Source organism: Danio aesculapii, chromosome 5 (assembly GCF_903798145.1).
Source record: "Danio aesculapii chromosome 5, fDanAes4.1, whole genome shotgun sequence".
NCBI lineage: Eukaryota > Metazoa > Chordata > Actinopteri > Cypriniformes > Danionidae > Danio > Danio aesculapii.
Genome location: NC_079439.1, coordinates 70,900,794 through 70,926,720, shown reverse-complemented (window position 1 = coordinate 70,926,720; position 25,927 = coordinate 70,900,794). Strand labels below are relative to the sequence as shown.

Sequence of the window (25,927 nt, the reverse complement as noted above, 5' to 3'; positions counted from 1 at the left end):
TGGTTCAGGTTGCTGAAACTATTTGCTCCTGTGTTTTGTCGGGCTCCTCCTTTTTTCCGCGCTTCACGCTTCTCGCGTTTGTCATTTTCTTTCTAAGTGGATCAGATGACTGAGACACTTCAATAATCACGCACACGTTATTGACATCAGCTCAAGAAGTTTGTTATATCAAATATAGACGCGATCGCGAGCTCCCTGAAGAAAGCGAGAACTGCTCACACTTTTAGTCGCCCTCGTAAAACAACAACAGGACACGGCAGATTCTGTTCTTCTTGGCTTTGTGGCTGTTCATCAAGACATTGACAAGGTTTGTTTGAAATCTGGTCATCCATGGCTTGTTATTTATATGCATATAGTATTACAGTGTAATGTCTCAGCTGTGTATTAAAAACATGGCGATTCCTTTGTTTTCATTCTGGCTAGCTCCACGAGATCGTGACGTATCTCTGTAACCGATCTCGTGTTTGGTACCCCTTCGAAAGGGTGCCGAAAAAGGGGTATGGTTCGGAACGGCACGCTAATTGACAGTGGAAAAGGCCATAAAAGCATACCGTACCATACCACTCAGTGGAAACGGGCCATGAGGTATCATCATTTTAATATAATACAAAATCCTTATTTATTGAGCTTTGATAATTTGAAATATTTGGCTGATGCTTGTATGATTTTAAATGGATATGCTCCAACTCCGTTATGTGAGTTTGTGACACACAAGAATAATAATGATCAAGCAACACGATCTATTACTAGAGGAGACTGTGCTGTGCAGTTTAGGCGTACAACTTTTGCACGATCAGTCTTCTCAGTTAGAGACAGTCATTTCTGGAACACACTTCCTATGGATTTAAGGGGTGTTACAAATTATTCAACATTTAAATACAAGTTAAAGAAATGGCTAAAAGCAAATCAAGTTTGTAATCGTGTGTAATTCTTTAGTTTTTTTTCAATTCACCATTATTTGTATAGCGCTTTAACAATGTAGAGTGTGTCAAAGCAGCTTCACATTGAAGATTATAGTGAATTGAAACTGTGTCCATCCAGTTTTCAGAGTTTAAGTTCAGTTTAGCTGTATAGTGTGGATTAATATTCAATACTGAGATTCCAAACACTGAAGAGCAAATCCATCGATGTGCAGCTCTACAGATCCCGAACCATGCAAGCTAGTGGCGACAGCGGATAGGGAAAAACTTCACCATTTTGCGAAAGTAAAGAATTAAAAAACCTCAAGAGAAACTAGGCTCAGTTGGGCACAACCATTTCTCCTATGGCCAAACGTCTTGTGCAGAGCTGCAGTCTAGGCACTGAAGGCTGGAGAACGCAGGATGGTCAGCGAGGACTCGTCTGTCCCTGGAGTCTTACAGGAATCAATCTCATGCTCTATACTCCTCCGTGACCACCACAGCAACTGCTCAGGATACGGCCTGGTCCAGGACTATGGAAACCTTGGGATCATCGCATAGTCTCTGGGTGGTAAAGTCTCGGAATGAGTATCCCCAGGTGAAAATAGAGAATAAAGAGAATTATTAGTGTAGCTGCTGTTCATAGTGGATATACACGAGATGCGTGGAGCACATTCATGCATCATACCGCTAAGTGATGCACTGAGTGTATGCTTTACTAAAAAGATAGGTCTTTAATCTACTTTTGAACTGGGAGAGTGTGTCTGAGCCTCGGACATTATCAGGAAGGCTTAATAGAGCCATAAATGAGAAGGCTTGACCTCCTTTAGTAGACTTTGCTCTTCTAGGTACTACCAGAAGCCCTGAGTTTTCAGATCTTAAAGAGCGAGTTGGACTGTAGCGAGACAGAACATTGGTTAGATAAACAGGAGCTAGATTATTTAAAGCTTTATACGCAAGAAGCAATATTTTAAATTCAATACAAAACTTAACAGGCAGCCAGTGTAAGGAGGATAAAATTGTGGTGATGTGATCAAATTTTCTAGACCTGAACTCTGGCAGCTGCATTTTTGTAAGAGCTGAAGTTTGTTAATAGAGGATGCTGGGCAGCCAGCAAACAGAGCATTACAGTAATCCAGCCCAGTGGTCATAAAAGCATGAACTAGCTTTTCTGCATCTGAGATGGATAGCATACTACGTAACTTAGCGATATTTCTCAGATAAAAGAAAGCAGTTTTGTCTAACATTTTAAGAAATTCTTATTATACTTTTTATCCCTTTGTCGTATGTTACATTACTGTTATTGTATGTGTGGTGATGTGTTTTTTGATTTTAGGTTGCCTTTTAAAATCTGGCAGGGAGCAACAGATGAAAATTAGCCCTTGTGGCTAACTCTGGCTTATTTACAGTTCTACTGTTTATTAATGAGCATTGTCCCTGTTAAATAAATAGATTTCACATTTTAAACATATGCACTATAGGAGAATTGGATGAACTAAATTGTCTGTAGTGAGTATGTGTATGTGTATGAGTATGTGTGAATATGAGTGTGTATGGGTGTTTCCCTGCACTGGGCTGCATAAAACTTATGCTGGAATAGTTGGCGGTTCACTCCACTGTGGCGAAAGGGACTAAGCCGAAGGAAAATGAATAAATAAATGTGAATTAATCTGTTGTGGTAATTTTATGGCAATAGTAACACAACAACTATAGTAATATTAATAGATAACCAAATACTGTTGTTTTCTAAAACTATAGGGTTTATAATACTACAATGCACTGTAGTAAAAACTAATGCTTACTGCAGTTTTTATTATAGTTTATTAGTTAACCATAATTAGGGTTTATAATACTACAATGCACCACAGTTTACTGTAGTAAAAACTAATGTTTACTGCAGTTTTTATTATAGTTTATTAGTTAACCATAGTTAGTACAACAGTATGCATTAAAAGATGATGTAAATACTACATTTATTACAGTATAATACACTACTATAGTAGGGTAGTAAAATTTTAATTAGTAAAAACACTGTAGTATACTATAGAAGACTATAGTATTTTTTTATTGAGGTAAAGTTGGTTTTATATGTGCACATTCATTCATTGACAAATTGTGACACGGTTCCTTTATTGTTTACCAAGCTACTTTCAATATTGGGTCTGAAATCTCATGTTAGGATGACTTCAAAACAACATTAGCTCAGTTTAATTGACTGTGAACACTGTTGTGCTTTGCCTCAACTTTAGCTCAGTGTATTTTTTCACTTGGGCATGTCAAGAAGGTTTTCACACATTAGTAACCAAGCGTGAATCCTGTGTAAAAATATAGCATTAGTCAATTGTGACGGGTTACTGTGTGTTTGTTTGTTCTCTTTAATGAGGATCAATAACTCATTAACGCACCGCTGTATATTGAACATGTGCATGATTTCTGTGTGTTCAGGTGTGTGATATTGGAGATGCGTCGCGCGGCAGTCTTTCTTCATACGCATACACTCTGATGGTGCTGTTCTTCCTGCAGCAGAGAAGCCCACCGGTGATCCCTGTTCTCCAGGAGGTGCCTTTATTCACCATTAACACCTTTTTTATTGATATAAACTCTTTAAAAAAATCATCATGAGCCACAGCGGTTGATTTAGACTTGTTTTTTAGAATTTATGTATTTTTTAAATCTGACCATTGAAATTCCAGCATGTGTGTACAAACAGGAACATATGTAATACTTTATTCCTGCTGTCTTGTCATTTGGAGACAGATCATCAAACATTGTGTAATAGTGTAATTTTCAGTGATTATAATATATATTTCAGTATTATAAGTGAAAGCTAATATTTTCAGATTTTATAAAGATATCACTGATGAATTCATAAAGTATTTAGGACACATTCAGGCAGAATGCATCTTTGCACTTGAAGCGCAGAGCTCAGGAACAGTTTAAAACTGTTGTCATGTCATCTTGCTGCAGTAAACAAAGCCGGCAACGCTTGTCCCGCCTTCGCTCTCTTCTTATTGGCCCACTGCGCTAGACTGAATCATTGTCAACGCCTTCTGCCTTCAGATGACAGGAGCAACAACCGCGAAAATGTAAAGCGCTGAAGAGGAGAGAATGAAAACAACACTGACAGATTTAGTTTTAGAAACCAGCTAAAGCTACAAATAATGGCACATCTGATTAGTTTTCATTTGGTGAATGTTAATCCACCATCTACACTTTTCCAAGAGTGGATAAAAGACTTCCATTGGCTTCAAGTCCGCTATGATAATAACTAAAGCATTCACTGTAAAGTCTGTGGGACGCAATTTTCAGGTAACTGTTTGCCACATCTACACATTTTAAACAGGATAGGTTCTGTTTAATTCTTTATTTAATCTCCAGATGCTGTCAGTCGTGCAAGTGGCAGCTTTATGTAAAATATAACACCACGTACACCATCGCAAAAGGGCTTGCACTGACTAAGATTAAACTAATATTGCAGTTCATGAAAATACCAGTTATTGCTATTAAAATGACGTATACAAATAATAAGGTATATGTCAAAAGCATCTGTGCAATATCAGACACCAGGAGTGAGAACACAGCACAGTTATCATTAACAGATTCATTAATGAATTCATGTCAAGCAGTGCGTGCAGGGCTGGTTAGCAGTCCGTGTATCTTTTGGTCACTCAATTATGCTATAAAAATGTCTTTTCTTGTAATAACGGGATTTCATTGAGATATATTTTCCTCACGCATGCATATATATATTTTTTTGCTTGTCAGTTTTGATTAGTGTTGATTTCAAATGCAATAAATCTGTTTATAAAACTTGTAGTAACGGTGCGATAATTGGTGGGAGCACCAGTACTACCAAGCAAAAATGTTAATTTCGAGCCCTGTAATGTATAGTAAATATAGTTAAAATATTGTGAACAGCTGAAAATAAGTTATTTTTATTGTTTGGATATGCTTTGGTAGTGGGGGGTCGCGAGTTCTTGTCGATAGTACATTGGGGGTCGCTGGCTTAAAAGTTTGAGAACCACTGGCTTATAAAATAGGGTACTTAAGATGATTAATTTCTGTTTGCATATAAAGAGGTCAAATTTATAAATGTGTTCTAAAATAAACATTTCTCCTATGTTTATGTGGAGTTATTTCACATTAAATGCAATGAAAATAATCTATTTCATGCTATAATATTAGGATTATTAAGAATGCCTGTTATGGAAGAAAATGTCATGTTTTAGCATTGGAGCTCTGCATTTCGTAGATAATAAACAGTACATCTGTGTTTTGCTGTTTCTGTAGTGGATATTTTGTGTGTTTGTAGATCTATGATGGCGAGCAGAAGCCGGTGGTCCCCGTCGACGGCTGGGATGTGTATTTCTTCAAGGATCTGAAGAACTTGGTGAGAAGCAGTGCATGGAGGAGTGTTTTTGAATGGTTTTAGCATAGATATTTTAAAAGTGATGCTCAAGATATAATTATTATTATGGTCAATGTCGAAAACGGTTGCTTCATATTTTTATTTGCTATTAAACTGCTGCAAGCTTGCACTAAAGAAAAAGAAAAACTTGATTAAAAGAATGTGTAATGTTATTAAAAATTATGTTTTAAATAATTGCTTTTCAATTCCTCTCAGCAAAAGGAAAAACCTTTCAATATTAATAACAAGAACCACCACTAATAATAATAACAATAATAATAATAATAACAACAACTACAACAATAATATTAATAATAATAACAACAACTACAATAATAATAATAATAATAACAACAACAACAACAACAACAACAATAATAATAATAATAATAATAATAATAATAATAATAACAACAACAATAATAACAACAACAACAACAATAATAATAATAACAACAACTACAACAATAATAATAATAATAACAACAACAACAACAATAATAATAATAACAATAATAATAACAACAACTACAACAATAATATTATTAATAATAACAACAACTACAACAATAATAATAATAATAACAACAACAACAATAATAATAATAATAATAACAACTACAACAATAATAATAATAATAATAACAACAACAACAACAATAATAATAATAATAATAATAACAACAACAACAACAACAACAACAACAACAACAACTACAATAATAATAATAATAATAACAACAACAACAATAATAATAACAATAACAATAATAATAACAATAATAATAACAACAATAACAATAATAACAACAATAACAATAATAACAATAATAATAATAACAATAATAATAATAATAATAACAATAATAATAACAACAATAATAATAACAATAATAATAACAATAATAACAATAACAATAATAATAACAATAATAATAATAATAATAATAATAATAATAATAATAATAATAATATGTAAAAAGCGATGCATGCAGATTGAAATGTTGACTAATACTGAAAATAACCTTTATATTTGTAGCCAATAACCTACTTCAATATTAAGGATAAATATGAATGTCTTGATATGCATGTTTTGAGGCTAATAAATAACAGTATTACAATATAAAACAAGAATCATACCTTAAATGCAGAAAATAAGGAATTTACTAAGATCTTTCCATTCACAAAGTCAGATACAAATCACAAAGTTGTTGTTTTTTTAATGGCAAAACCCCTCATGCATCTGAATTGGGTTTATCCTGTGAAAATGACATGATTTTATTATTGGACCCTATACATTTTTGACTAATGCTGATATTAACCTTTATATTTGTAGCCAATAACATCCTTAAATATTAAGGATAAATATAAATATGTCTTGATATACATGTTTTGAGGCTAATAGAGAACATTATAACAGTATAAAACAGATGGATACACTGGATACATTATTTTATTTTGAAACCTTAAATGCAGAAAACAAGGACTTGGCAAAGATCTTTCCATTCACAAAATCATTTACTATCACAAAGGTTTTTTTTTTATCTGGTAAAATAATACCCTCATGACCAGCAGCACATGTCTGAATTGGATTTAAACTGTGAAAATAGCTTAATTTTTCTTATTGATAGTATTATTAATATTATAATATATTATTATTATTGTTATTGACCAGTATTGGTAATATAAAAAAAAAGCATTTATTAACTAATATAAGTGTAGTTAACATTCGTACTATAATAGTTAATCATTGAACAGCAAACCAACATATTACAGTGATTTCTGAATGATGATGTGAAACTGAAGACTGGAATAATGCATGCAATGGATGAAAATTACAATGCATTTATAAAATATATGCAGATTATATATGAGAAGGCTTGATAAGGATTTTAAAACATCTATAGAAAAGTTTAAATGAATGAATGAATCATACAGCTAAAATTATTCACCCTCCTGTTCTCTTACTAAAGCTAAAATTAAAAAATCTTGGGAAATGAATGGTGACTATGTTTTGAGGAAGAATGGTGGCGCTGCAGAGAATACGCTCTAGTACAATTTGTGCTCGGTTTAGCCTGATACAGTTTAAAGTATTTCATTGAATCCATTTCTCAAAAACTAGGCTATCTGAAATATTTCCCAATATTGATGACAGATGTGACAGATGTCATGCACCAAGGTGTAATTTAAGTCATATGTTCTTTATGTACCCTCTGTTACATTATTGGAATCATTATTTTACAATTATGTCCAAGGTGTTGTAGGTAAATTTAAACCCATCCCCTGATGTTGCCATTTTTGGGGCTCCAAAGATTTGGTCCCAGTTCAATTCTAAACAACTTGATATTTTGGCCTTTACCTCACTATTAGCCAGGCGTCATATTCTACTTCACTGAAAATCAAATAAGCTTCCAACTACATCCCGATGGCTTGTAGAGACCATGCATTTTCTAAAGTTGGAAAAGATTAGAGTTAACTTACTTTAACTCTCTTGAGGTCTTGCCTTCCATTTTCACCTTTCAATTCAATTCACCTTTATTTGTGTAGCGCTTATACAATGTAGATTGTGTCAAAGCAGCTTCACATAAAAGGTCACAGTAAATAGGAACAGTGTAGTTCAGTTTGTAGTGTTTAAGTTCAGTTCAGTTTAGCTCAGTTCAGTGTGGTTTAATAATCACTACTGAGAGTCCAAACACTGAAGAGCAAATCCAACGATGCGCAGCTCTACAGATCCTGAACCATGCAAGCCAGTGGCGACAGCGGAGAGGGAAAAAAACTTCACTAAATGGCGAAAGTGAAGAAAAAAAATCTTGAGAGAAACCAGGCTCAGTTGGGCACGACCATTTTAATTTCTCCGCTGGCCAAACGTCTTGTGTAGAGCTGCAGTCTCAGTGGCGGAGGCTGGAAGCTGGCCTCAGCGAAGACTCGTCTGTCTCTGGAGCGTCACAGGAATCAGTCTCATGTTCTCCACTCATTTAATAGATGCACTCTCCTTCCTTTTTAATTGATTTATTTGGTAGTAATTAATTTTTTGTCTGTTTTTAAAGATGACTATTTTATACTGCTTAATTGTAAATATTTACTTCTAACATTTACAATGTATCTGAACGTTTGATTGTGATAGTTATTAGATATTTTCTGTACACTTATTACTCTTGCTTCCATTTTTCTTTCCATTTTCATTCCTACTATCATTATTATATATTTTTTATAATTATTTTTTTTTCTTTTGTTCTCTTTTGTAAAAAACAACAACAACAAAGATGTAACTTAGTACTGATATAGTGTTTGTTATTTCACAATAAAAATTTTAATATAAAAATGATTCACCCTCCTGTGAAAATTAAATTCTTCAAATATTTCCTAAATGATGTTTAACAGAGCAGAAAATTTTCACAATATTTCCTAAAATATTTTTTCTTCTGGGAAAGGTCGTTTTTCTTCTAGTTTGCCTTAAATAAAAGCAGTTTAAACATATTTTTTAAAACTATTTTAAGGTCAATATTATTAGCTCTCTCAAGCAATAAAGTTTTTGATTGTACAGAACAAACCACTGTTGTCCATTAACTTGCCTAGTTACTCTAACTTGCTTTAAGTAACCACATTAAGCCTTTAAATCGGACTTTAAGCTGAATACTAGTATCTTGTAAAATATGATGTACTGTCACAAAGACAAAAGAAAATAAGTTATTAAAACTATCATGTTTAAAATTGTGCTGAAAAAATCTTATTTAATCTTTAATCTCAATAAAAAGCACATGGCAGATATTTTTAAAAGGATTAAAAATTAATTGAATAATAATTGAATACTTTTGACTTCAGCTGTATGTGCAACTGCTCCTAAAATGTCTTTGCAGCACAAAAATGCTTGCTTTATCCTTCTGATGTAATGGATGATGAGTCTGGGTTGTTGTTGATTCCTCAGCACAGACACTGGCCGGAGTACAAGAAGAACCGGGAGTCGGTGGGTGAGCTGTGGCTCGGCCTGCTGCAGTTTTACACCGAGACCTTCGACTTCAGGGAGTCTGTGATCTGCATCCGCAGAAAGGAGCCGCTCAGCACCTTCAAGAAGCAGTGGACGTCCAAACACCTCGCCATCGAGGGTAAAAACCACACAGACTTATCAGAAGTGACCTGAAAATATACATTTGTAATTAATAAGGCAAAGACAAAATGACTTATTGTGCTGTTAAATTGACAAAATTGATTTACACACATTATCAGCCCTCCTGTATATTTGTCCTCAATTTCTGTTTAACGGAGAGCAGATTTCTTCAGCACATTTCTAATCATAATAGTTTTAATAACTCATCTCTAATAACTGATTTATTTTATCTTTGTATTGACAGTAAATAATATTTGACTAGATATTTTTCAAGACACTTCTATACAGCTTAAAGTGACATTTAACGGTTTAACTAGGTTAATTAAGTTAAAGTTAGGGTAAATAGGCAAGTCATTGAGCAACAGTTGTTTCTTTAGATCAGGGGTGTTCAAACTATGGCCCGCAGGCCATCTGCGGCCCGCAATCAGTTTTGTGGCGACCCGCAAGCCTTTTTATAAATATGAATAGAATCTGCCCCGCTATACAAATATGAACGTAATTCAATAAATAACCACTGGGTGTCGCTATCATATGCCTTCAGTTAGGCAGCAGTTCCTGTTATGAAGTAAAACGAATCGAACAAACTGAAGGAAACATTGATAATCACGTTTTGGCGAGCCATGGCACAACCAAGAAAAAGGAAAATCAACAGTGAGTGCAAGAAATTTCAGTCACGTTGTGGCGAAGAATATTTCTTCACAGAGGTCAGCAGGAAATGTGTCTGTTTAATTTGCCAGGAATCAGTTGCAGTAATGAAGGAATATAATATTAAAAGACATTATGAAACAAAACATCAGGCCTTCAGCTCTTACACTGGTGCCGAACGAGATCATAAAGTAAAACAATTAGCAGCTGCCCTCTCAGCTCAACAACAGCAGTTTTTTCCTGCTAATAAAGTGCAAGACATTTTTTTGTATTATTATTATTGTTAATATTATTATTATTATTATTATTATTATTAATACTGTAATTCAGTTTTATTCCCCTTTTTGTCCAATGGTATTATTTGTATTTGTATGTGATTTTATTAAAGTTTTCTTAAGACTATGTACATTATTGACCTTTTAAAGATCTGTCTGATCCCTTGGACTTTCTTTCTGGATGTTCTTGTATTGTCAGTTCAAGCAATAAAAAATAATAATATAAATAATAAAAATAAATAAATAAAAGTGCAAGAAAATTCTACGCTGGCTAGTTATGAGGTAGCTCAGCTAATCGCACAGCACAGGAAACCCTTCACTGTAGGAGAATTTCTATAGGAGTGTCTGATGAGTGTTGCGACTGTAATTTGCCAGAGAAGATTCAAGATTTTAAAAACGTAAGTCTTTCTAGAAACACAGTTGGACGACGAATTAAAATAATTCCATAATAGTATATACACACACACACACACATGTGTGTATATATATATATATATATATATATATATATATATATATATATATATATATATATATATATATATATATGTATATATATATATATGTATATATGTGTGTCTGTGTGATGTATGTAAACATTTTTTTTTTTGCATCTGGCCCTCGGCCTAAAAACTTTGGACACCCCTGCTTTAGATCATGGGTCACCAATCTCGGTCCAGGAGGGCCGGTGTCCCTGCAGGGTTTAGCTCCAACTTGCCTCTACACACCTGCCTGGTTGTTTCAAGTATACCTAGTAAGACCTTGATTAGCTTGTTCAGGTGTGTTTGATTAGGGTTGGAGCTAAAGTCTGCAGGACACCGGCCCTCCAGGAACAAGTTTGGTGACCCCTGCTTTAGATCATTGAAAAAATTATTTCTTAAGCGCTCTAATAACCGTAGCAGTTTTACTGTTACGATCCTTGATGAAAATATGTCTAGGGAATTAAAAGGAGTAACATAAAGATGACCAAAGAATAAACTGGAGATTAAAATGGCAAGAGAAGACACAACTACAAATTAGCACCGCAAAAGATTTATTGCTCCCACTGTATTTACAATATTTTTAAACAATAAGATGAAGTTAAAAAGAACTAAGATAAACCCGGGAGAGGGAACTGAAGTTGCGCTAGCAAAATCAAAGAAATAAATATAACAAAAATATTCCCTTAAACTCCTCCCCAAACCACTAAATAAGAAAACAATATGAAAAGAAAAGTCTTCAGCGCCAAAAGCGCCCTGAACTTACACTAATCTGAAAAATAGAAATACAAAATTAGCGCACTTCGCTAACTAGTGTGTCTATACATCAATAATCCTGCGTGCAAACTATCTATGTCACGTCACTTACTACATTGTTCCAGATCTCCCTTGTCAAAAGTCACAGAAGGATTTTTAATGGAGCATTAGCGGGCTAGAGATGTAAAAACACACATCAGAACTGTCAAACAAATCTCACTCAAAGTCAACATCAGTAAATCTCACTTTAAGTCAACATCAGCAACAGCTACAAAACAAACGGACACCACCAAACAGACAACACGCCAAAACAACATTTAAAGAGCTCGGCAACAAGCGTGATTGGCAGAGAGAGAAGTCGTCGTCACATGGTTGATTTAGATTGGCAGTCCTGTCAGCCAATAGTGTTTCGAAGTAGGCGGTACCTGTAAAAATGATAGGGCCAGTAGAGAGAGAGATCGAGAGAGACGGATAGAGACAGAAAGAACATACACGCAAAACTGTGCGGTTCATAACATTTACATATAAAAAATTATATATTTATTATTAATTTTTGACATTTTATTTATTAATTTTTTTGCTGCCAAAATTAAAGAAATAAGTTTTTTCCATAAGAAAAAATATAATAGGAAATACTTGAAACAAACAAACAAACCTTGCTCTTTTGTTTATCACTTTTTTTTTTTTAGATTGTGAAAAATAATACAAATTTCACATGAGGGTGAATGAATTCATCTTCAACTGTATGTAAAAGTGAAACAATGTGCTGCTTCAAACTTAACTATTCACTCTATCGTTCATTTGTTTTCTGTGACTACAAATTCCTTGCTGAAAGTAGTTAACATTTTGATGTAACTTGTTTCTCGTTGCTTTTCACTGTATTAAACCCAGCATTGATGTATTGTAATAATATCAACACTCATGACTATTAGTACATATTGCAAAGTATTTGATATTTGGTGTTTTTCCTCTTTCAGATCCGTTCGACTTGAGTCACAACCTTGGCGCTGGTCTGTCCCGGAGAAGTCAGTCACATTTTTATTTATTTATTTATTTATATTTATTTATTTATTTATTTATTTATTTATTTATTTATTTGTTTATTTATTTAATTAATTATTTAATTATTTAATTAATTAATTAATTTATTTATTTATCAATTTATTTATTTATGCTTGCCTTGTTGACTGTTGGTTGCTAGGTTACCAATACTACAGTTAGCAGCTCTCTTTTATCAGACTATATACAGTTTAGGCTTCAGTTCTAATGCTGCTCTGTGCAGTCGAATAAAACACACAACATAATAAAGCCTCGCTGCCGTTTCCCTGTTTTCTACAAAACCAAACTAGAAATCGAGGGTGTGTCATTAGCATGCACACACCCTGAACACTAGTTAAAACCGCTTATTTCTTTGTATTTAAACATTCAGCGAAACATTTAGGACAGTACGAGCACATAATTCAGCAAAATCTATAAGACAGGCTTTTGAATATTTTAATGAAAACAATCCTACATATTTCTCCTTTTAAATAACAGTCGGAACTAAACGATCTTTAAAAACATCAAATATAGGTGTGCTTTCTTAAAAGGCTACCAAATAACACAATTATGATTTTACTAAATAAATGACCCTTTTTTTGCTACCCTCAAATTAATTTTGCTGCTTAATAAAAACTAATAATGTAAAATGAGTTGGAATAAAGTAATTTTTTTTTAATTATTTGACAACTTTATTGTTTGTTCAGTTTGTAAAAAGGAACGTAATTGATTTGTGTTAGGATAACATGAAGGAATTATGTGAAACCCTGAATTTTTTACAGTGTATCTTGTCATCTAAAGCAGTGGTTCTCAAACTTTTAAGCCAGCGACCCCCAATGTAAGATCGTCAAGAACTCGCGACCCCCCACTATCAAAACATATCCAAACAATAAAAATAACTTATTTTAAGTTTTATAAACCGATTTATTGCATTTGAAATCAACACTAATCAAAACTAACGAGCAAAAAAATATATATATGCATGCGTGAGTAAAATATGTCTCAATGAAATCCCGTTATCACAAGAAAACACATTTTTAAAGCATAATTGAGTGACCAAAACACGGACGAACCGCTCACCGGCCCTGCACGCACTGCTTGACATGAATTTTACATACCGCTGCCACTTGCACGGCTGACAGCGTCTAGCGATTAAATTAAGGTTTAAACAACCTATCCTGTTTAAAATGTGTAGATGTGGCAAACAGTTACCTGAAAATTGCGTCCCACAGACTTTACAGTGAATGCTTTAGTTGTTATCATAGCGGACTTGAAGTCAATGGAAGTCTTTTATCCACTCTTGGAAAAGTGTAGATGATGGATTAACATTCACCACATGAAAACTAATCAGATGTGCCATTATTTGTAGCTTTAGCTGGTTTCTAAAACTAAATCTGTCAGTGTTGTTTTCATTCTCTCCTCTTCAGCGCGTTACATTTTCACGGTTGTATCTCCTGTCATCTGAAGGCAGAAGGCGTTGACTGAATGATTCAGTCTAGCGCAGTGGGCCAATAGGAAGAGAGCGAAGGCGGGACAAGCGTTGCCGGCTTTGTTTACTGCAGCAAGTTGACATGACAACAGTTTTAAACTGTTCCTGAGCGCTGCGCTTCAAGTACAAAGATGCATTCTGCCTGAAAGTGTCCTCAATACTTTATGAATTCATCAGTGATATCTTTAAAAAATCTGAAAATATTAGCTTTCACTTGTAATACTGAAAAATATTTATTATAATCACTGAAAATTACACAGTTTTTAAATCACTCTCGCGACCCCTTGAAATTATTCTGCGACCCCCAGTTTGAGAACCACTGATCTAAAGCATTTACAGTTGAAGTCAGAATTATTAGCCCTCCTGAATATATTTTTCACAGAGCAGATTTCTTCAACACATTTCTAAACATAATAGTTTTGATAACTCATCTCTAATAACTGATTTATTTTATCTTTGCCATGATGACAGTAAATAATATTTGTCTAGATGTTCTTCAAGATGCTAGTATTCAGCTTAAAGTGACATTTAAAGGCTTAACTAGGTTCATTAGGGTAATTAGGCAAGTCATTGTATAACGATGGTTTGTTCTGTAGACAATCCAAAACAAACATGCTTAAAGGGGCTAATAATGACCTTAAATGTTTTCAAAAATAAAAACTGCTTTTATTCTAGTTGAAATAAAACTAATAAGACTTTCTCCAGAAGAAAAAATATTATCAGAAATACTGTGAAAATTTCCTGAATCTGTGAAACATCATTTGGGAAATATTATATATTTTTTTTCCATGTGTCTGATCTGGACTTGTTTTTCAGTGGCCAGTTTTATCATGAAGGCCTTCATCAACGCCCGCAGAGTTTTCGGCTCTCCTGTCAGAGTGTTTCCTCCAGATTACTCCAATAAAATGGTTTGTGTCCACCTTTGATGCTGTCAGTTGTATACGAGTTGATTCATCGTACTGAAGATTGACTTTTGTGTTTGCAGGAGTATTTCTTTGACCCAGAAGTGCTCACCGAGGGAAAACTTGCACCTAATGACCGCTGCTGCCGCATTTGTGGGAAGATTGGCCATTTTATGAAAGACTGTCCGATGAGGAAGAGGTAATTCAGCACTCTGCTTTTTTACTATCTTTAAATTTAATCCTTGTAGTGCTTTTACATTTTGATGAATCATTTCTAAATTTCCTGCTGCAAATGTGAATTGGGTATGCTAAAATTGACCATAGTGTATGAGTGTGTATGGATGTTTCCCAGTGATGGGTTGCGCCTGGAAGGGCAGCCGCTGCATAAAACATGCTGGATAAGTTGGCGGTTCATTCCGCTGTGGCGACCCCGGATTAATAAATAGGCTAAGCCGAAAAGAAAATGAATGAATGAAATGAGAAAATCACATTTAAAGTTAATATTTTAATTAACTGAATGTCTTCTTGAAGATGATCTTTACTCTAATGATTATTGGCATACATTTTGACTTGTGCATTGGATTGTTGGCAATTCCCACAAATATAACTTGGTTTTGTGCTACAGGGATTGATGGATGAATTGGTTTTTAGTTATTTTATTTTATTTAAATCTAAATATTGAGAAAATCACCTTTAAAATTGATAAAAAATATGAAGCTAATTAAAATAAGAATTAATTCAATTTTAATTATTTTTTATATTATTTAAAATATATAATTATTTTTAACATTAATTAAATTTTATTTAAATCTAAATATTGAGTATCACCTTTAAAGTTAATAAAAAATTAAGGTAATTAAACAATAATTATTTATTTAAAATTTATTTTATTTAAAATAGTTACGTTTTAATTTAATTAACTTTACTTGTTAATTTATTTATGATTTTTAGTTTTAATTTAATTTTAATTTATTTAATTTTAATTTCAATAAAAAAAAATTATTTAAATCTAAATATTGAGAAAATCACCTTTTAAAGTTAATTAAAAAATAAGTTAATTAAAAATAATAATTATTGAATTTAATTTTAAATGTAATAATTAATTTTATTTTATTTTAAGTTAATTTAAAAATATATGTTTAATTTAATTTAATTTTAATTAATTTAATATTTTTTTTTTTTTATTTGAATTGTATTCATTTTGATTTAATTTTAATTTGGTTTTAATTTTATTCATTTTGTTTAAATTTAAATGTAATTCATTTCATTCTAATTTTATTTTATTTAAATCTAAATATTGAAATATTGAGAAAATCACCTTTTAAAAGTGAATTAAAAAATAATTAATTTCTTTTATTTTATTCAGCAAAGACAGCAAAGCGTTCTGCAGGTCTCCGCAAGCTCATGGATATTATGTTTTCCACAAAATGCGAATCAGTGCCATAAATGTGAATCAACTGTTTTCAATATTAATATTCTTGAATATTATAAACATAACATAAACAGAACATAACATAAATATTTCTTGATAATTATGCATATTATAATAATTTCTGGAGGATCATGTGACACTAAAACTGCAGGAACAACGCTGACAATTCAGCATTAAATCACATAAACAATAACACTTTAATATATAATATAATAATATATAATATATAATATAATATATATTTAACATTTGACCAAAAATAAAATGGTTATTTTGAATTGTTACATTAATTCACAATATTACTGTTTTGTTGAACATAAGAGACTTAAAAACAACAAAACACTTAAGGTAAAAATAAGTGTTTGAACTTTGCATGTGTAAAGCCTTTTTTAAATAAGATTTTGGATGCTTTTAATTAGATTTTGTTTATTTATTTATTTAATTTTAATACATTATTTTAATTATTTGGCCATCAAATCTCCATAGAGTATAATTGAATAATTCTACATCTGTTGTGTATTGTGACATCTGAAAATGAGAGCATTACATATGCGATATACACAGCTGAAGTCAGCATTATTAGCCCCTCTTTGAATTATTTTCTCTTTACTGGCAACCACAGCAGCTTTACTGAATTTTTTATTTTTTATTTTTACAGTGTATAATACACACCATTTTGTCCACTTTTGCAGTCTAGAAAAGTGAGTGTGTAGATTTTGGGGTTTCCACAGAAAACAAAGTGTATGACAAGCAGACGCCAGAATATCCAGTTGGAAGATATCAAACGCCTTCAATATTTGAGTTTATCCTCTATAAATAAGTTTACCACACCTTGTGATTTAATGTAGGGACAGATATTAAAAGTTATGTGGTGTATTCCAGCCATGAGTTTAAATAAGTGTACATTTGTGTTAATTAATTATTTTCTTCCATGACAATACTTAAACTCCAATAATAACCGAATATATACAGTCGAAGTCAGAATTATTCGCCCCCCTTTGAATTGTTTCTTCTCTTTTAAATATTTCCCAAATGATGTTTAACAGAGCAAGGAAATGTTCACAGTATGTCTGATGATATTTTTTCGGTAACACTTTATAATAACTACACACTATGAATCATTTACTAAGCATTAGCATCTAGTGAATTTATTATTCTATAAGCATTAACTCTACATTAATAAACGTTAGTAAGCAGTTTATAATTGCAGCTACAAATGCTGTATTCTTGACTTACAAACATATTTATAATGTGCTTAATACTTGTACTTTCATACTTTGTTAATGATTTATTTTTCATTACTAAATTAAGTATCGCTTTATTTACAAACCATTTGTATTTAAGAGTAGTTGAGAGTTTTTAGGATCATTCAGAATGAGTTAGTAAGTGATTAATAAACTATTGAAATCAACATTTACATATATTATTATTCAGTCATATACTAATAGTTAACTAATATGTTAATAAATGCTTCATTAACTCAACTTCATGCAGTTTTGTGACCTAATCTAAAGTGAGGACTATTTATGCTTTATAAATCTCTAATAAATGACAACTAAAGGCTCAGAATCAAATCAACAATAATCTTTGCAATCTAAAAAATAAAATTACTGTAAAGTTTAAACATTGCAGAATAACAGGAGTGTCAAAATACAACATAAAACTGGATCAAACAACAACAACAATATAATGGTTTAACAATATAATAAGATGCAATGTTTAAACTCTACAGTTATTTTAGTTTAGATAAGCTTGCAAAGATTTATTTTTCATTTGAAGTACAGTTTTATTTGTGTCTCTTTAAATGAAAAGGAATGAATAATGTCAATTTTCCTGTTTAGAATTTAACTGAGCCTTTATTTGTCATTTATAAGGGATTTATAAAGCATAAATAGTCCGATTAGGTCACAAAACTAGATGAAGTTGAGTTAATAAAGCATTTATTAACATACATAGTAACCCTTAATATATGCCTGAATAATATTGTGATAATTTAGTAATGAAAAATTAATCATTAACAAAGTATGAAAGTACAAGTATTAAGCACATTATAAATATGTTTGTAAGTCAAGAATACAGCATTTGTAGCTGCAGTTATAAACTGCTTACTAACGCTTATCAATGTAGAGATAATGCTTATAGAATAATACAGATAATGAATTCACTATTTGCTGATGCTTAATAAATTATTTATAGTGTGTAGTTATTATAAAGTGTTACCATTTTTTCTTCTGGAGAAAGTCTTATTTGTTTTATTTAGGCTAGAATAAAAGCACTTAATTTTTTAAACACCATTTTAAGGTCAAAATTATTAGCCCCTATAAGCTATATATTTCCGATAGTCTACAGAACAAACCATTATTATTCAATAACTAATTGAATAATTACCCTAACCTGCCTAATTAACCTAGTTAAGCCTTTAAATGTCACTTTAAGCTGTATACTAGTGTCTTGAAGAATATCTAGTCTAATATTATTTACTGTCATCATGGCAAAGAGAAAATAAATCAGTTATTAGAGATGAGTTATTAAAACTATTATGATTAGAAATGGGTTGAAGAAAAAAATAAACAGGGGGGCTAATAATTCAGTGGGGCTAATAATTCTGACTTCAACTGATTTTGTTTATTGATTAAATTTTTTTTAAATTCTTTTTTTGGTTTCAAATGAAGGCAAAGACGTGATAATCCCGATGGGTTCTTCAGTGGCCGTGACGTGAACCGATCCAGCAAAGTAATGACAGACGGCAGCCCGTATAAAGACACACGGTGGAGGCAGAAAGAGGAGAGATGCTGTTTTCTGTGCGGCTCCAACTCTCACATCAAGAGAGACTGTCTGCTGTCCAAATCTATAGGTGACCGAGCTCATTACATTATATGACCCTAATACCTGATATTACCTCTCATGTAGTGTGTAAGCTAGCAATTTGGTTGGCAACATATCAAAGATCATGGTGCGCATCAATGGAGTTATCGGCTGCCTCCGAAATGGCATGCTTCCCACCTATATAATACATTAAAAACAGCATGCGAGCTGAGTAGTATTGCTGAATTCAATGTATTGGAAAAACAGTAAGTGAGAGCACTGCTAAAAATACTTTCTGTCCTGTTTCCAGTCCAAATATCTAAAAGTTCTTCAATCAAGAAGCATTTTATAGACAAGCAGAACACATCGTCTTGTTTTAGGAAATAATATGTTAAATTTTAAGTGAGTTTTTCCTTAAAACAAGCAAAATAATCTAAATGAGCAAAATAATCTTGCTTCAAAACAATAAGTATGATTATTTTGCTATTATATTATGATTATTTATGTTTTATTGAGCTTGGGGGTATGTGAACCTACTGTGCGAGACTCATGCGTATAGTGGTGTTTATATTAGCATATATTAGATCTAATGGGTTTTACGTAACGTAGTTCATTAAGTCATCAATGTGGTGGTGGTTTTGGTTGCAGAATCCTCTCCAAACACCTACCAAAGAAGTCCTGCATCAGACAGGGACAGGGTGGTAGGTCACATATTGTGTCATTTCATTTATAAATGTTCTCATTTTGTGCTTATGCTGTATTTTTGTGCAGGAATGACACTGATCTGTTGTTGTTGTGTTTTCAGGAAAGTCCTCAACAGGACCGGAGGAAGAAGAGAAAAGCCAAAAGGATGATTTTGGGTCCTGAAGCCGGTGAGCCGGTGAAATACAATGACTTGCCTAATTACCCTAACTTTAACCCAATTAACCTAGTTAAGCCTTTAAATGTCACTTTAAGCTGAATATTAGTATCTTATAAAAGTATTCAGTTAACACATTTGTGCCCAATAATACATTTCATTTCCGTATTCATTATAGCGATCGCGAACGAATCATTCTTTTTAACCGGATCTTCTAAATGAACCAGTTGAAGTAATTCACTAAATCGAACTGAATCATTTGAAACTATTTGCGTCTCCAGTAAGCACTCTTATTCACAATCTACTTATTGTAACATGTCTGATACCCTCTCTGATTTGAAATAAATCAATATATACTAAGTTAATCAGTTATTAGAACAGTACACTGAGATCAGATTTGAGAAGCGGTGAACCGATAATACTGCGCATGCGAGATTCTGTGAACTGAAACAAACAGTACATGACAACTTGCTGTGACTGAAGCAAACTTCAACAACTGCAGTGCGGGTAAACCGAGGGCTTAAATAGAGGATTTGGCGAAACGTAAGTTTATTTCATAATAGAAAGTCGTAATGGAATTAAAAATAAGTGAATCATGCTTCAGTTGCGTTGCAAAACGTAATTGTAAGAAACTTGTCAGATCATGCTGATGTTTTAACTGACTGAAATGATAACTGCTGACTACATATTTTTGATTGAGTCCAAACTTGGGAAGATCCGGTTTACGTTAAAGATCCAACCTTCCATCACTACTGTGCATCTAACCTCAGAAGCAGCCTTGCACACATATTTTTCTTAAGGCTGCTTTCTTGTGGGCTGTTGTATTTGAATTTGAGGATGGGTAGATGGTAGTGGTAGATGATGGTGTTCATGTGTCAAAAAAAAGTAGCCTATCCTTGGTTGAGTTTTTATTATGCAATATTTATTCTGATGACTTTGAATATTGCACCTAACAGAGATCCTTATTTACAAAAAAGCTAAAACTAACACTGAAACTAATAAAAACTAAACTAAAACATAGCTATTTCAAAATATAAAAACTAACTGAATTTAAAAACAAAAAGTCAAAACAAAATAAAAAATAAAACTACTGAAAAATCCAAAACTATTATAACCTCTTTGTCATCATGGCAAAAATAAAATAAATCAGTGATTAGAAATGAGTTATTAAAACTATTATGATTAGAAATGTTGAAGAAAATCTGCTCTCCGTTAAACAGAAATATAGAGCCGAGCTAATAATTCTGACTAGTCCAAATGCATAGTTTTTTTTCTGAGACCATTTTTTCCCCTCTGTTATTTTCTAGGTAGTCTTTCAAACAGACACTCATCCTTAAGTACATCTGTGGAGAAGTGGAGCCCTTTTAAGTGACCCTCAGAAGTGAGCATCAGGCTGAAGAGTGTTGATCTCCAGTATTATACAGTTAGAACACCTCCATGAATGTGCCTTTTACAGGTGTCTAATTTTTAGTTGTTGTTTTCTTTTTCTTCCCCTATTGTGGAATGAATTTGACGCTTCATTTTATCCGTTTTAATTTAATTTTTTAATTATAAGTCCAGTTCATTACAGTGCTTTGTCATTTAGATAAATCGTAGCCCCCGTTGTGTGTTTACAATTCGCTCGAATAGTTTTAGTAGAACATTTTGCACAGTTGTGCGTCTTGTGTGTGCCCAGCAAGCATCTTTTGTTTTTTAAAGATGTCCAATAGACATCTAAACATAGTCTAAATTTGGGCTGACATCTAATAGACATCTAAGAATAGCCCAAAAACTAGACTAGTCATGAATTAAGCAGAAATGACTGACTACACTTATAAAGTCTGTCTAATCTTGACGACTAGTCTAGTTTTGGGCTATTCTTAGACGTCTATTAGATTTTCACTGACAGGTTTAACCTTGTTTTAGCCAATCTATTTACGTTTAGATGTCTATTAGATGTCTATTAAACACAAAGTTGTTTGCTGGGTGTATGTGTGTTCACCAAAAAGCATTTTATTTTGTAGAAAGAAAAAAATAAACCAATGTACATGCGATGTTGGGTGGGGTCTGTGTGTATTTACATGCTAATAATGATGTTGAGCTTTTTTCATTGTGCGATTTCTGTTTGGCTGGGCTTGGTTTTAGTTCTTATCGCTTTATTTGATAGTTCTTGCTGAATGAATTGTGTATTTTTGGAAAGGCTGCACTGCATTATTATTATTTTTTTATTTTGCAATGTTAATAATATCAATTCCCTCCATACTAGATGATCAACTGTGTGTGTTTTTTTTGTGACGATAAATTAATTTTGTCATAAAGACGTCTGCGCACTTTGTTCTGGTAATTGATCTACATGTTATGTCTGCAATAATGAGAAATGTTAGCTCATTTGTTGCTACTGTGGTGGTAGACCTGTTGCAATAATCAATATATTGACGTATTGTTCAAAACATGGACATGACGTCAGTCGTTTTTTGGTGACGCACTAACAGTTTCCCATCATGTTTACATCAAAACGAATGTCAGCAACATTTTAGCTGACTGCAACCCTTGTCATCTCATCTAGTTTGTGTTAGGTCATTTATTTTAATAAACAGCAGCTGAAGAAAAGACCAACTTTCACCTTTTAACCTGATGTTTTGGATGAAGTTGTGAAAATGAGCTCTGTTTTAGGCTGCACCGACCTCCAGAAAAGTGCAAAATGGCAAACATTCATCAATATTGGCTAATAAATCTGCATGAAATCACAATTTACTATGTTTTTTTTGTTAAAGCACATTGTCAGTCTTAAGGTGAACAATTAAATCAGTACAAGTTAATCCATGTTAATCAAATGTTTTGTTCATCTTTAAATTTAAGGATTTCCTTCAACTTTTATAATTGCAGTTCTCCGCTGATGATGTCAGTTGCATGGGTTGGGCTAAAGATGCTTAGCCACGCCCCTCCAACCGTTAAGCCACGGTCGCTCTAGAGCAGGGGTGTCCAACCTTTGTCCTGGAGGGCCGATGTCCTGGGGTCCGTTCTTCGTACCTCGCTTAAATGATCTTAAGTCAGATCCTGGATCTGTTAATCTTGATAACTGATCTCTGGCTAATTTGGTTCCTCAAACAAGTTGGCGAATCAGATTAAAATGTCTGGATGAACTGATCTGAGATCGCTGCATGTGTTGTAAAGGACTGATCTATCGATCCTCGAAATCATGATCAGCAATGCAGCGATTGGCTGACGGCACAGCAGCGTAATGACATCATCTGATGAATATTCAATTATCCATGTGAGCAAAATTACATAAAATTAGCAGTAAACGGTTTGTTAAATATGATACGCAATAACTTCCCACGTTTGTTGTGAGCTGCAGGCTTTACACGCTCATGTGTCAAGAGTATTCATCATGCATTTCAATGTATATCAATGTATTTAGTTCTACATTTAGAGATGATTTTCTTTATTATAGTAGCCTAGGCCTACTCAAGTTTTTTAATTAACGTAAGGAATAACTGCATAAATTAATTTTGCATCTAAAAAGCATTTTGATATCGGTAAAGGTGTCTGCAACTTTTTTGAAGCATCAAATCACTGGTATATTATTGGTCAAATCACATGCATGACTGCATAAATTATTAGCTTTTTTTGTATCTAAAAAGTTCATATCAATAAATTTTCTCTTTGAACCACCAGGTGGCAGCCTTTGTACTTTATTTCGGAGTGCAGATTGCATACATTTTATTAATATATATATATAATTAAAAATATATCTATTATTTTTCCAAAGTGTATATAACTACAGTAAGAAAATATCAGCATTCGGTACATACTTTCAGTATTTTCATTGCTTGAACTGACCCGATCTAATCCTGTTTATATGAAATGAGCCTGCTCCCTAGCAGGTTTGAGTTACCATAACTGTTCCTATGACAACAAGTCTCAGATGAGTTTTGAAGAACTAAACGATACTGGATCATGTCAAATCGTCAATATCCAAATCCAGCTAATTGAGTAATCCACATACGAAGAACAGACCCCTGGATAGTTTATCTCCAACTTGCTTCAACACACCTGCCAGGACGTTTCTTGTATATCTAGTAAGAGCTTGATTAGCTGGTTCAGGTGTGTTTGATTAGGGTTGGAGCAAAACTCTCCTGGACACCGGCCCTCCAGGATCGAGTTTGGACATGCGAAATTCTGTTGTACGGCACTGCGAAAAAGAATGGGATTAAACAAGATGATCAGACATTAAAGAAAGTGAGCGATTGGTCCATATTTAAATTTTCTGTACAGAGAGGTCATGTTTTGATCTTCGATTGATCTCATGCAATCACGTGATGCAATTTCGCAGGTCAGAGTTCACCAAGCTTGAACTTTTTAATGCAGCGAACTGCGAAACTTGTCGCACGTTTCCCATCTGCCGCATTCACATGCGTATGAATGGAAGTCTATGGGGAGAAAAGTACAGTATGACCGCAGCTTTAGTCTGCTACAAGTGATAGATGAGAGGAGGAGTGCAAAAACACAGCCCCGCCTCCTTCTTAATGTTCTGTTTCAGTTGTACATCATCATATTGAAAGTAATGCAGCTAGTTCCAGTTCACGTGTAATTTACAGCCATTGTACTTCATTTTTAAAGTTTATATTGGGACATTTATTTACTTTAACATCAAATTACGGAATCTAAATTACCTTAGAATATGTTTGTGGTCCTTTAAAGCGCCTATTTTGCATTACTATGCCGTTGTTTGCTCATAATCAGTGGCATAAAGGTGCAGTGGAAAATGCTATGTGATTACCAAACTTTTTTTAAATGGTAGGTTATTGATATTTAACTGCCAATCTCTGTGAACATGCTAATGACATAATGTTTCCAGCGTGGGGTGCATAGAGGAATGCAATTACACATTTTATCATGCAGGTCAGACAGCATATGATAATGTTCGAACCGAATGTTTTGATTGGACAAACTTTTCTTGGTCCCACAGAATATTAAAATACATATAAATACATGTGGAGCAGTTAAATGATTGCTTATAGGATGTGAAGAGACTTTCAAAAAGGCAAAATTAAAATTGCTTCTGAAAACAATCACCTTTTGCACCTTTAAAAACACAATAATATCATTTTCCAATAATTTCCGTGACAGTATATCGCAGAATAAACAACACACAATGTTTAGATGCTTGCATTAATAGATAGTTAAAGAGGTACATCAAATTATGTGGCCAGTGAGTGTACACGAGAACTACACTTGTATAATAATTGTGTATATACAGTAATTATGTAATAATTATAACATTTAACATGTCATGTCAGTGTAATTCAGGCATGATTAAGTCGTAGGATGGCATAAAGGATTGAATGATGATTAGCATGAATCAAAATTTGCAGGTATTAGTCAAGTTGCATGGGTTTAAGTACATATTCAATTTCTGTGTAAATTTCAGGTGCATTTCCCGGGATCGTTGAACTGAGTTGAGCTAAATAACAGCACTATTGTTTTGTGAAGAGCCAATTATAACCCAAATTAAGCAAGTTTCTAAATTAGACAACTGAATAATAGCATTATTCTCTTCCCTTACTAATATTACCCATGGTTTAATACAGCAAAGGTGTAGTGAACAGGGTTTATGGTGGATTGATTAGCACTTGTATTAACACGGTTGATTTGCTGTTAGCATGGTTTGTTGTAATTTATTTGTAGTAAAATCACGGTTAAATGTATTATTTTCCTGTTTATTGGTGTAAAGCAGCTTTAAAACAAGCATTTCTGTATTAGTCATCATAAACATAAAGGCTTGTATCCCTTACAAAAATAACCCATGGTTTAATTTGAAACGTAGCACGGTCACGTGGTACAAGTTACTTA

General features: G+C 33.0%; 1 protein-coding gene across 1 annotated transcript in view; it reads left to right on the top strand.

The window, feature by feature from the left end:
• The window catches only part of tut7 (terminal uridylyl transferase 7), a 60,300-nt gene extending 37,479 nt beyond the window's left edge, over positions 1-22,821 (top strand). The window contains exons 21-30 of the mRNA XM_056458834.1: positions 3,345-3,458; positions 5,212-5,289; positions 9,233-9,410; positions 12,545-12,592; positions 14,911-15,002; positions 15,080-15,195; positions 19,101-19,282; positions 19,882-19,934; positions 20,039-20,105; positions 21,400-22,821. Of these exons, the coding sequence (XP_056314809.1) occupies positions 3,345-3,458; positions 5,212-5,289; positions 9,233-9,410; positions 12,545-12,592; positions 14,911-15,002; positions 15,080-15,195; positions 19,101-19,282; positions 19,882-19,934; positions 20,039-20,105; positions 21,400-21,464 (993 nt within the window). The 3' untranslated portion in view covers positions 21,465-22,821. The remainder of the gene's footprint in view (positions 1-3,344; positions 3,459-5,211; positions 5,290-9,232; positions 9,411-12,544; positions 12,593-14,910; positions 15,003-15,079; positions 15,196-19,100; positions 19,283-19,881; positions 19,935-20,038; positions 20,106-21,399) is intronic.
• The last annotated feature ends 3,106 nt before the right edge of the window (positions 22,822-25,927 follow it).